Source organism: Numenius arquata, chromosome 6, assembly GCF_964106895.1.
Source record: "Numenius arquata chromosome 6, bNumArq3.hap1.1, whole genome shotgun sequence".
Lineage (NCBI taxonomy): Eukaryota > Metazoa > Chordata > Aves > Charadriiformes > Scolopacidae > Numenius > Numenius arquata.
The window spans coordinates 5816566-5829144 of record NC_133581.1 but is presented as its reverse complement, the minus strand read 5'-3'; the positions used below and the strand labels follow the sequence as shown (position 1 = coordinate 5829144).

General features: G+C 37.0%; 1 protein-coding gene across 2 annotated transcripts in view; it reads left to right on the top strand.

Annotated features, from left to right (window-relative positions):
* The window catches only part of TDRD9 (tudor domain containing 9), an 80054-nt gene that overhangs the window by 33253 nt on the left and 34222 nt on the right, over positions 1-12579 (top strand). The window contains exons 7-9 of one of the 2 annotated variants that reach the window (XM_074149010.1): positions 1676-1840; positions 8161-8264; positions 9853-9911. In XM_074149010.1, the coding sequence (XP_074005111.1) occupies positions 1676-1840; positions 8161-8264; positions 9853-9911 (328 nt within the window). The remainder of the gene's footprint in view (positions 1-1675; positions 1841-8160; positions 8265-9852; positions 9912-12579) is intronic. The other variant, XM_074149009.1, reaches the window with a different exon arrangement.

The following is a 12579-nucleotide window of genomic DNA, read 5'->3' as shown; positions in this document are numbered from 1 at the left end:
TATTGTTTAAATCTTAGACAATCTTACATCTGTGGGTATGTCTCCTCCCTTGAATTTTTTATCATGGGGAGAAGGGAAATAAAAGGGTGCAAGGGTGCCTATTTAAGTGGAGGAAAAAAAAGGTATTTACAATTCAGGGTGATATGAAATACATACGAAGTGTTTGTCTCCTAATCTGGACATTGCAGACCTCAGAAGTAGTAGGTAATTCAACAGGATCAACTAACAGGATGGCAAGAGTGAATGTGACATGGAGGACAAGGGGGGAACAGTATTGAACTGAAAGAGGGGAGATTTAGATGAGATATTAGGAAGAAACTCTTTACTGTGAGGGTGGTGGGGCACTGGAACAGGTTGCCCAGGTAGCCTCAATAGCAAGGTTACCTGTAGCCTAATTTCCTAGCATAGGTGAGCCACTGTCTATTAAGCCGTGAGGCAGTTCATGGTGTAGTGGGACAGGTTTCATAAAATATATGCAGAATTATGTCCTTTCAGATTTCTTCTCCTTTCAGGATTATATTAAATGACTTCATGATTTAGTCTGCCTTCTCCATGTATTCCTTGTGCCCTCATACATGCTTTGGAGCTAAGCACAATGGTACGATGCCCACTTTGTAGGGGGATGCTCTTGTATTTCTTTGCGGTTTTGTTTTGGGTGGTGATGTCTTTATTTGTTTCTATTTTTGAATTCATATAAGGTGTCAGGAAACTGAAAGACGATGGACCGTATCCCAGTTTGCATGTACTGTTCAGAGTGGCTCAGGAGATCTGAAGATAAAGAAGCTGAACACTACACAGTTCATTATAACTCCTTGGCTCTTTGTCCTTTTTCAAGCTGAAGCTCTAGTTTCCCCAGCTGGCTGCGCTGAGCAGTGGGACTACGTTCCAAATAGGGGGGGGCAGAGGGTAAATAACCATAACCACTAAGTTACTTCATCCTTCTCCCCTCGTTCTGCACATATCACGCTGTCTAACCTGGGAGAAAACAGCATACCTGTAAATTTGCATTTTGTAATAACTGAAAGAAAAGGTGTCTCCAGGTAGCAAGTCTGATTTTTATTCTCTGTTTAGGTGAGTACAGGTTAAGAATCTTGGCAGAGTCAGCAGAGGGAGGCACTTAGTGTGATCCTTGAGAGTTTTAAGTTGGATAAATGAATGGAAACTGACAGAAAACCTACTTGGCATATTTCAGAATCATTATAGTAACATTTTTAAGGCTGGGTTACAATTACAGTTACTGCTGTTACAGGAGTAAGCCCATCTTTTGATGAAGTTAAAGGCACTGACATCTAAGCTAACTTTAGTAAAACAGGAGTTGAAAATACATAGCGTACACTTTTTTCTTTTGAGGACCATGTAGAGTTCATAAGCTTAAGAAAGAGAACGCTATGTTGCTGGGTTGAACTTTTATCACAGGATAAAGTTTCCCATGTTGTCTGCCCTAGGCATCTTGCCTCTAGCCTGAGCCATTCTCTTACAGGTGCTCTCCTTTCTTCATATGCTACCTGGGGAGTCTTAAGCGTTTAGCTTCGATTGTCTTAAATATGCCTAGGATACATACCTGTAGTAACCAAATTAGACCATTTTAGCATAAAAAAAGAGTGGAGATTGAAGCGTAGCATGGCATTTTGTGTTAAAACTAATGTTTTATATTTGCTGTGCAATTTTTTAACAGGTGATATTGATGTCTGCTTCCATCAACTGTAAAGAATTTGCTGATTACTTTGCGCTTCCAGTTCCTAATGGTCTGAATCCAGCCTACATACTTAAGATGGAAGGCAAACCTTATGCAGTTGAAGAATATTATCTTGATGATTTGCAGCACACTGTTCAGTTCAAGGTATTGTAGATATAACTTTATTTCTTTGGACATCATAAGAAAGAAATTGGAATAGTCAATGGAAAGCTGTGTAATAAAACTACAAATAGCCAATTTGACATTACACTTCTACGTAAGAATTAATGTATGATGATAAAACAGGAGTCTCCTTACCAGCAGCCTAGTTTTTCTTTCATGTAACAGAAATTTAGGGGTAATGATTTTAAATTGAAAGAGGGGAGATTTATATGAGATATTAGAAATTCCTTACTGTGAGGGTGGTGAGACACTGGAACAGGTTGCCGAGAGAAGCTGTGGCTGCCCCATCTCTGGAGGTGTTCAAGACCAGGCTGGATGGGGCTTTGAGCAACCTGGTCTAGTGGGAGGTGTCCCTGCCCATGGCAGGGGGGTTGGAACTCCATGAGCTTTAAGGTCCCTTCCAACTCTAACCATTCTATGATTCTATGAAATTGAATGTAAAGGGCTGAGAATATTAAGTGGTATGTGGCATTTTGTTCAGTAGTTCTCATCCAAGATGAGCAGTGTAAAAGTCTGTGCAGAAGGTAACGTGAGGATTTATAGATGTCTGAATACAGCTGAGAAACTCAAACTATGTTAGAATAATAGATATGCACTAAATCACTGGTGGCCACTTAACAGCCTGTATGGCTGCACTGGGGAGTTGCTTCTCTGATGCCTAAGGAGGGTAGTAATGGTTGAAGATTCATTTGCTGTGTTAATCTTTAGCTTATAAACTGCACAGCATATTTGTTTGTAGAGCTCCTGGCGTGCTATTGTAAAGCATGTATCTACATAGACAGATAACGAAGGAATAAATGTAAGTTTGAATTAATCTGGTATCTGGGGTTTTATAATAGGAGTTTGTTTTACCGTTGAAAAACAGCTGCCTAGGAATTTACTTGAGTGTTTGAACTCTTTCAGTATTACAGTCTGAGGCAAAATCAACAGGTGAAAGCAAAGTAAAACAAATGCACTAAGACTTCAATAGTGACAACCACTTTAAAAATAACTGGAGCATGGGTGTAATTATTGGTCAATTTTGATAATTCAAAACACTGTTATAATTTTAATACAATGAAGAAAACGGGGTGCACTTAAAAGTAGCAGTATGTGAACATACTGTTATTAGAATTGTCTAGGTTAGAAGGGACCTTTAAGATTGTCTAGTCCAACCTAAATTATTCTTCAGGTTTCATCCCTCGATTCTGCGGAAACTAAATTAGAGAAATAAAACAAACAGGTAGTTTTTGGGAAAGCCAGAAGAAAATAATTGCTTATAGCGTACACAGCACAGGCATTGGTTATGCCTCAGCACAGACAAGCTAAAATAAAAGGCTTAAATAAAGCTGTTGAAGTTTCAGTGCAGCCAAAAAAATAAAGTAAATGCATATAGTAGTTGGCCTGTCAGTTTTTATACATTAGTATGGTAGTCAGATAATACGAAGGAGATTATGTAATATATGATTTTTGTAAAAGATTTTTGATGATATATGACAACAAAAAGATAACCAAGAAATTCAGTAAGAAGTCTACTTGTAAAGTCAAGTTGCATTTGTCATAGCTGCACTTGGAGCTAAATGTCAGCTGCCACCTTTCACCTCAAAGATTGTGAAGAAAAGGAACTGCTTTCAGTGCTTATGCTTTCCTATTATTTTTTTTTTGTTTGTGTATATGAGCATTTAACTTTGATTATTTTTTTTTTCAAGTTTTCATCTGGTTATGATGTGTTGTTCTATTTATAGCCATTCAATTGTTTAGTAGGAGGGGAGTATGATTGTCCAAGAAGTTATTTGTATCTTAGGGCAACCTAGAAGTACATAAGCGCTCTTAATATTTTTTTTTTTATTATTTTTAAATATGTATGAAGAAAAAAAGAAATTTAATTAGAAAGCATTCATTTTGGGTTTCTTGTCTTGTTTCTTATAGAGCTACATGTGGATATTTTCTCTGAATAGTAGTTTTATTTTAAAAAATACTTAAAAACATGGAAGAGTCCAAGAAGATCTCTGTAATGTCCTAATAAATATGAAAGCAGAGCCTGAGTGTTAAGGCAATTAATGAGTTAACGCTGCCATATGGAAGCCAGGGGCACATCTTTCATCACGCTAAAATCAAAATCAGCTGCCTCAGGTACAGGCTTCAGGCTTTAGTTCTAAATATTTTATTTTTGCCTATAAAAGTCTGTAAAATTAATGTAAAAGCATACAGAAGTTAAAAAAAATTATTTGCTTTTTAGATAAGCATATTTTTTCCCCACGCTTCATCTTGATTTTAAAATTAATAACTAAAATCAGATCACATAAATTGATTGGAATCAGTTTAGTCCTTTGTAAGCGCCTTGTTTGCTGTGAGATATGAACCTTTGTCCCTTCTCAAAAGATCTTTAAATAATAGGATGTCACTGTATAAATGAATGTATAAAAAGAAGTTTCTTTTTCTTTTGGCATAATGGCCTTTGTAAGCACATTGTTCTGGATATTTAACTGGATCATTTTATAAACACGTTGTTCTGGATATTTGACTGGATCGTTATTTTGTCATATCGGCCCCCTCTAAGCCCCAAGGAACTAGCGAAATATAAGTTTTGGTGAAAAATGCATGAAGGCTCTATCTATAGGCAAATTTAAAGCTAGTTGTGTAAATGCTTACCTGTTGCAGTAGTATAGTATTGGAGATACCAAATGCACACTAATTGTATAGTTAGTTAATTCTGTGAGCACATTTTAAAGATGTAATCAACTAGGGGGTCTAGATGTTAGTTTTTGGCAGTAGATCTGTGAAATCCTGTGTCTCTACTTCTTACCTAAGGCAAAAAAGAGAGTCCCATTTTTGGCTTTCAAATGTAAAAACTCCTCCGTATCCCTGGAACTGAAGTCAGAGTCCAGATGAAAAGTAGTGAACTGCTGTCAAAAGCTATTCCGATTATGTTGTATTATTTTGGTCAGGTCTGACTGAGCTTTTGGACTTGCTGTTTGTCACATCGTTACCTTTTATTAGGAGTGATGCGGCAGCCTTGTCATGTTAAAGAATACTGAAGGTACAATTGGTAACAAAATTGGAAAGACAAATTTGACAGTTACTTGATCAGGGATAATGTAAAAACAAATCTTCTGTTCAAGAAAAGATAAATTCCTTAGCTTATCACATATATCGGGGGGAAAAAAGTGCTACTTATCAAAACTACTGGAAATGTGGTCTTTGGCTTCATTGGACTAATCAAGCTTCATTCGAAAAGCATTACTATAGTGGGTTAAGAAGTTCTGGGATTAACAGAGTTGCATACCTGAAAAGTCTCCCTGGCTAGTTGATTCAAGGGGGTCAGAGAAGTGGAAAGTGTATTGTCAGGTTCTTACAGCTGGCTTTTTTTGATCCTCCAATCCATCGTCTACCAGAACAAAGTAGGATCATTTTGTCAGGGTTTTGAGAGAGGAGTCTTTCTGCAGACTCCAAGGCAACCTGGGGTTGACATGATGTAGTGTTACAGGTTGGCTGTTCTGGTAAGGGCTGAAAAGCTGAGGACTGAGGTTGCAGTAGCAAAAGCTGATCTAAATCGCTGTTGCCAAATTAATGTTAGCAGTGCTGCTTTTGTGATTCCATCATGAGCTGCTTCAAAAAGGGAAACTGATAGAAAAATAACTAACTTCATTTTAATACTTCAGTTTTCTGTGCTTTTAGCTCTCTGGAACATCTCTACCTGGGCAAACGTGTGCAGGCAAAGGATTTCGGATCAGGTTAAAACTATCTTGGTACTGAACCTTGAACTTGATGTGGATATGCAATCCCACTGCTGGAGCTGGGAAAGGAGCAAGCAAATGGACAGTTCTGCTTCCTGCTGCCTTTTTTCCTAAGAACACCTGGGGAGACTGTGAAAGTTTAGAGCCAGCGCTGTGCGGTTTTTTGTTTGGGTGTGGGGTTTTCTACGAGTCTTTTTCTTTGTTTTTTAAGATTAAAATAACTTCTCCTTCCCACCTTCTTATTTACTCTTGATAGGTTTATAAGTAGTAGTAATATCTCTTTCTGGCTTTCGTTTCGTTAGGTAAGGTAAGTCTTTGCTATTCTCCTTTTTCAAGAAAGTATCTTTGTTCTTCTGGTCGTTCAAATGGTCATAATTTGCTTCTGTTCAAGTTTCGGCTGATCCCTTTAAAACTTGGTAAGAAATGCAGGTGTATTGTCAGTCCCTATCAGTTTCCCCAGCATCACAAACTGAGTACCTGTTGGCTTCAAGAGGTCTTTTACTTCAAAGGCTGGCAAGTTGCTGGCTGAAGACTTTGACAGGACTTGGATCTCTTTAGAGTGGGGGTCAGTTCTGTGCAGTGTCACCAACACATCGCCCTCTTAGAATGACCTTTCCTGACAACCCTCAAAGTTGCCTTTGAGCAGCATTCCATTTGAAGACAGCTATTTTCTTATGATCAAAGTAGCTGGTCCAGGTGATTCTTTATTTTCAAGCAGTACACCATCTGCTTGTATCCAAAATTTGTAATCCTCGGATACATAGGTTTACACATTGTCCTAGTGGATTTCATCTCACTTCAGACAGTTGAAAGACACGTTATGTGAATAATACTCATCAGTACACATATGATGCATTCCAACTTTCAGTATATCATTCAATTGCTTTTTTTTGCTCATTGAAAATTTTGCAGAATCTTCTCTTGCTTATATGACAACTGAATTGGAACAACTGTGTAATCCTAATTTTGTTCTTGATTAAAATCTAAGACCTGTGAAATGTGGACAACAACAATGGGGTAATTACTTTCTGCTGCTTTTACAGGGAAAGCTGGAATATCTTACTGTAGAAGCCTTCAAGTATTAGTCGTGACCATTCAGCTTCCATTTTGAATTTCTTTCCAGGGTAGTTTTTTCCTTACACTACATATCCTTGTTAGAAGTCAGTAGCTATGGCTGCATCTTATCTTATGTTGGTATTTATCCGCATGTATTTACCAATTACTACTGACTACTGCATTTGGATTCTTACTCTGCAGTCTAGTTCTTAAAGAATGTTATGCTTAAAGCCCAAATGCTCAGTTTTCACTGTCCCTTCAATTATAGGACCATTCCATAAAAGTGAAAATGAGAAGATGAAGCCTAAATAAAGGTGTATTTTAATGTTGAAATACTGTTGTAGTGTATCAAGCAGCAGGTGAAGGTGCCTAATAGGCCAAGAGAAATACTTGGTTGAGCATAAATGTAAAAATGGAGGTTTGTTAACTAGTAAGGAAATACATGATTTCTTAAAGCATACACAGACATGCACACACAACCAGCAGAGAAAGAATGTAGAGACTGATCACTTGAACCTATTGGTTTTCTTGGCAAAATCTTGGATGACTTAAACTGTTAGATTTCAGCATAAAAGTACATAAAATATTTCACTTGACGGTGGAGGGAGGGAAGCGGAAAGAACTTCAAAGGCATAATATGAGGTAGAAAGGTGCAGTTTGACTTGAGGATTTCTAAATATGTGAAGTATGTGGAGGGCAGATTACGCTGTAATACAATTCCAGCAAAGTTAAAGATAGCAGTTAGTTGAGTAAAGAGTTTCCACTAGAATGAGGAGAAACCCTGAGAATGAAAGATGAGCAATGATCAAAAGCCGTTTTCCCTACAAGGAAAAAGATATGTAATGCTGTAGACCATTCCCAGAGTATTTCTAGTTCGTTTAATTTTCAAAACTAAAACGTGATTAAGTTACTGTCTTTGGTCTGAAGACTTGATGTTTCGTGTTCTTAGATATTAAAGCCAAGCTTGTGACAGAATACTTGAAAACAGTGTAGATACGACTCATCAGGGGTATATTGTGTACATCAGGCCATAGTTCTCTGACAGGGTATAACCTAAAACACAAGGCATTAAATGCAAAGATAATTTAAATAAGACAGAGGTACATGATTTATTTGGCAATCAGGTAGAGACCTGTGTTATAGCAACTGCAAGAAGGATCGTGCCTGTCTAACACAAATTTATCATCTTCTTGTCATCCTGTTCCCATGGGTTGCACTTATCCAGAAGTGTTATGCACATGAGACTAAGGAGTGTGTCCTGCAAACGTTTGGGGACGGTGTGTGGGCTAGTGCTTATCTTAAGTAGGTAAATATCTGAAGTATTTCTTCATCATTAGAATGGTAAGATGCTTGAAAGAAAATATCTATTCAGAAGGTAATGGGTGCTCCAGATGAAGTTACTTGTTTGTACAGCGTCTGTGCTGGATCAGTTTTAATTGAAAAGCTCTCAACTAATCAACACACCTACGTGATCAACAGTCTTTTAGCCTGTTACACTCTGTTAACATCAATACTTTCTCTTCCACACAGCTTCCTTCTCAAAGAATTGAGGAACCAGTGATAGTAAAGGAAATGTATGAAGTAGCAGTGTCTTTGATTCAGTCATTTGATGAATTGGAGATGAAGAGCAATAGGTAAGGTATAGTTCAAGATCTGGAATCAGTCATTCTTTGGGGAAATGAGACACTAATTAAGGAACAGCAGCAGCCCATGTATTATAGTTATTAGTGGTAACTTAATTTTCTGTGCATCTCTGCTTTTATTTTATATATTTGTGTGATTTCTACTCAGGTTAGTCACACTAAGACTGCTTGTAGGTCTTACTGAATGCCCTGTGTTCTTGAAATACACTTCATGCCCTGGAGTGTAAGTGACCATTCAGGCCAGCCATGTCAGATGGAAACTAGATTCTTTGCTGCAGACCAGAGCTGAATATTATTTATATGAAGAGTAAAACCAGAAATACTATTTTGTATTGTAAACTGAAACATACATTAAGCCATGAAAAAAGAATGCAAACTAGGCATTAATTTTCACTGGCTGCTTAACTAATGCCTTGCTGTCTTTTGAAATAAGTAAATAATTTGTTTGTTCTCTGTGTTTTGAAAATTGATGCTTAGTACCTGAAAATGTAGAGTTGCTTCTACATCTTTGTTTAACAGTGAGTGCATATTTACTTTAGGAATGGTTTTTGTTCCCGTGTATTCTAATCATTTATAATCATTTTCTTTTGTAAGCTTAATTTTTTTTCAAACTTAGCATTGCGTAAACTTTGGAATTTTAAGAAAGCATTACTTAAGATCACCTGAGCATTTCTTATGTGAACCACTGAAGCACAAGTGTTGATGGAGGTACATGAATACAATACATTTGGCAGTAACTCTTTCACAATATATAGTAACTTCTGAGCTTTTTTTCTTGATGATTTCTTTTGATCTTTTCAATTAAGCTGTTGACTGTAGTTTAAAACAGTGAAATTAAACTACCTTTTACTAATAAATTACCTTTTATAAGCAAATGTGAAGGCATTAGCATTTCTGCTTTCAAATACCAAAAAGACTATTAGGAACATCCATTGTTATGAACCTTCCACTGAAAATTATACTTTCTGTTCATTATATAGTTTAGGAGTAAAGAGTTTCGAGATGAATGAAAATACTTTGTGGTAGGAATGATTGCTACCAAAAAGATGAGTTCTATATTACGTTAAGGTGATTTTAGCTTCTTGGCTCATAACAGATAATCTTAGAGGGAGACCTCTTCAATTAATGTCATGACCTGTAGTTCTTGATAATGGTTAGTTTTATTATTTGCTAGGCTTTTGTTAAAGGTGTCTAGTGATATTTTTAGAATACAAGCGTATTACGTATACTTGAGAAATTACTGAATAAATTTGCTTAGAATTCGACAGTAGCATACTGCCTTTTCATTTTAAGGTCTTTGGTAACCTAATTTTGATTAATTTCCTTGGTAAATAAGAATGTTTCTATTTTAACATAATTTTGAAGCCAAAACTAAACCTAATGACCTAGTTCAAATTTTTATATATTGTGTTTTTTGGAAAGCATAGTTGCAAATAATGTTTTGAATTCCATTTCTTCAGGAAGTTTAAATAATATATATTACAAAAACCATGCAGTTCTGCTGTTATTTCAAAATAAAATGTCTTGGGGTAATAAAGTAGACTGAGGTAGAACTAATGAAACTGCATATTCTTTTTAGGAAAGAAAAAAACTTGAGTGTTACGTCAGAACGTGGAAGTGTGCTAGTATTTTTACCAGGTGAGCACGTCTTAATGATTTTGTTTTTCCTTATTTGTCATCTAACAAGCTTTCTTCTGGTGCTTCTTCCAAGGATCTACTAAACACACATTTAACTGGGGTTTGGTCTGTTTCAGTATTTTTCTTGCAAACGTGTTTAAATGTGGCAATAACTGGAAGAGTAATGAGTCAAAAATTAAGACTTTGTATGTTTTAAAATGAAGTTACAGTAATAAAACTAATTCTACAGTTAATCTACAGAAATGCAGTTGCTTACTTTTTTAGATTAGTTACTAAATATTGTATGAAGTTCCTGGGATTCTTTTAGAAACATTTTCTTACTTGCATATAGTGTAGTCTCTTCCCTGGATTCTATCTAGATTCTTGTAGTAAAAGTTAAAATTCACATTAAAAAGCACGCAGGATGACATAATATGTAATGATCAGAGAACTGCTTATATATAGTTTTAGTTGTGTTTAAGCAGTAAACCTAGATTACCTTACACTGCCTCGAAAATCTGGCTAAGGGGTTCAAGCAAGAATGACTATGAAAATAAAAGCATGCAATAATTTATGTGTAACTAGGCCGGAGCCTTGGTTTCCTGATCATCACAAACCTATTACCTGATGTTTTCATGTATTCTTTTTCTCAATGGACATGCAAGTTGGCTAATTGAAAACTTGGGAAAGATTTGGGCACGTTCTAGTGGAGAATCACCTTGGAGTCAGGAGCAGCTCTCTCCTTAGGCGTAGTAAGGTCTATCCCTACCAGGACTTTCTAACTCTGTAAAATCTTTATGAATGTCACTTCGCTGCTGTGTTGGGCTTAGCAGTAGAGATGCTGGCACTAGGACTAGAAACAGAGCACACCAGCACAAAAATACACTGCACTTGCAGAGTAGCTTTCAGTGGAGGGTGCTCGCCACCAGCTAAAGGGTGTTAAAGCTGCCTTTTGTAGAGTTACCTTCTCTGTGAAATCAATGGGTAGAAGGAATTACTTCATAATGTCAATGTAGGACCCATTCCAGTTTGCTATTAATCAAGTAGGGAGACCCTTTCTGTTGCCACTGGCTTCTCTCCTCATGGTGTCTGGTGTGCTTTCAGACTCCCTCAGGGCCCTTGAGTCTTCATTTTGGGCTGCAATTACTCTTTAGCACTTTTAGTTCCCAAATCTTTTTTGTCTTTCACTTTGATTTTTTTTTTTTCCTAATTATTACTATATTTTTTTTTTTTATTACTGCTATCCCTGATGGCTTGTAACTGCAACTGATAAAATGAAACTTATCGTTTAAATACACTTGGTAAATTCATGAAAACCTGAGTAGACAGTGCTTTCTGAATGAGCTGGTACTGAAGTTTGGTTTTTTATTGTTGTTGTTCAGTGTTTAACCTTGGCCTGTTTTACAGCTGGATACTCAAGACTCATCTTGAACACAGGATTAGCAAATACCTCTTGAAATTTTCTTCACAAGCAATCTTTATACAGAACTGGAGAAAAGGGGAGGAGAGCCCTCGGTTTACAAGAGGGCAGCTGAGATAGAGATATGGGTAAAAATAACCTCTGCATTTAGGACACTGATTTGAGATGCCTAGATTTTTTGAGTGCTTACAATTACATAGCGTTTTGTACATTCAGAATAACACTCCCGTTGGCATTTCAAGCTGAGTAGGCACCAGCAGCCAGAAGGAGGATGCTGTGCTGAGGAGTGCTGTTAACTGATTTTTGCCCAGTCTTTGTGCAACTCAGTGATGGGGCAGAATCCACTTCCATAGAGCAGCTGCCGCTGTCTCTAGAGGATGCTGTTTTCTTTTCCGGTTGTAATTGCCTGTCTTGTTCCGTGCTTAATTTTACTTTAGTGAGTCTGATTCTTTACAGATAAATACCCTTCAGTACTCAGCTCTCCTTTGATTCCAGAGCTAGTCTGTCCCTAGGTACTAGGTGATACAAACTACCATGTTAAACTGTACAGTGATTTATTTTTTTTTACATATATGCATAAATATATTCCCAGAGGGCTGCATTAAGTTTGCACAACCAGTGTTAATTTTGCCATTTTTTTGTTTTACTGCTTGACGTGACAACCTTAATGTTTCTTGAGCATGTTTGTTGACACTGTAATTCTTTAGACTTTTTAAAGATCAAATTGGACTGTGTTGACTGAATCATCACCAAGCTCGACCTTCAAGTATATAACATGCTTCTGCCAGACTAGCTGACGGGCTAAATGAAAGCAACAGTAGGTTGTCATCCACTTCAGGACCTTGTAGAAGGTGGGGGTGGCCTGGCAGGAATAAGCTTAAAGCTTAAAGGGTTTTCTTTCAAAGGGATTCTGCTGCTACTGTCCTGAGCTTTTATCTGCTTTACTGCTGTCAATCTCTGTCTGTTTTGTATTTTCTTTTGCAGTTCTCCATACCAGGCCCTCCTTATTGTCCTGGTATGTTTGCCAAACAGATTTTGTTACTAGTTTCTTTTTCGTTCCAAGATCCTTTTGTTCTGTAGGCATCATGATCAACTCTTGTCCCTTCCAGAACTGGGCAGCAGGTAACTGCTTACTGTGTTTAGTCAGTAATTACTAGGCTGATTAGTAATTACTGTGAATATTGGTTATGCAGAGTCTGCTTCTACCAGTCATGGATCAAGCTTCTTTTAATTGTTTTTAAACATAAATTGGATTCAAGCCTTGATGTT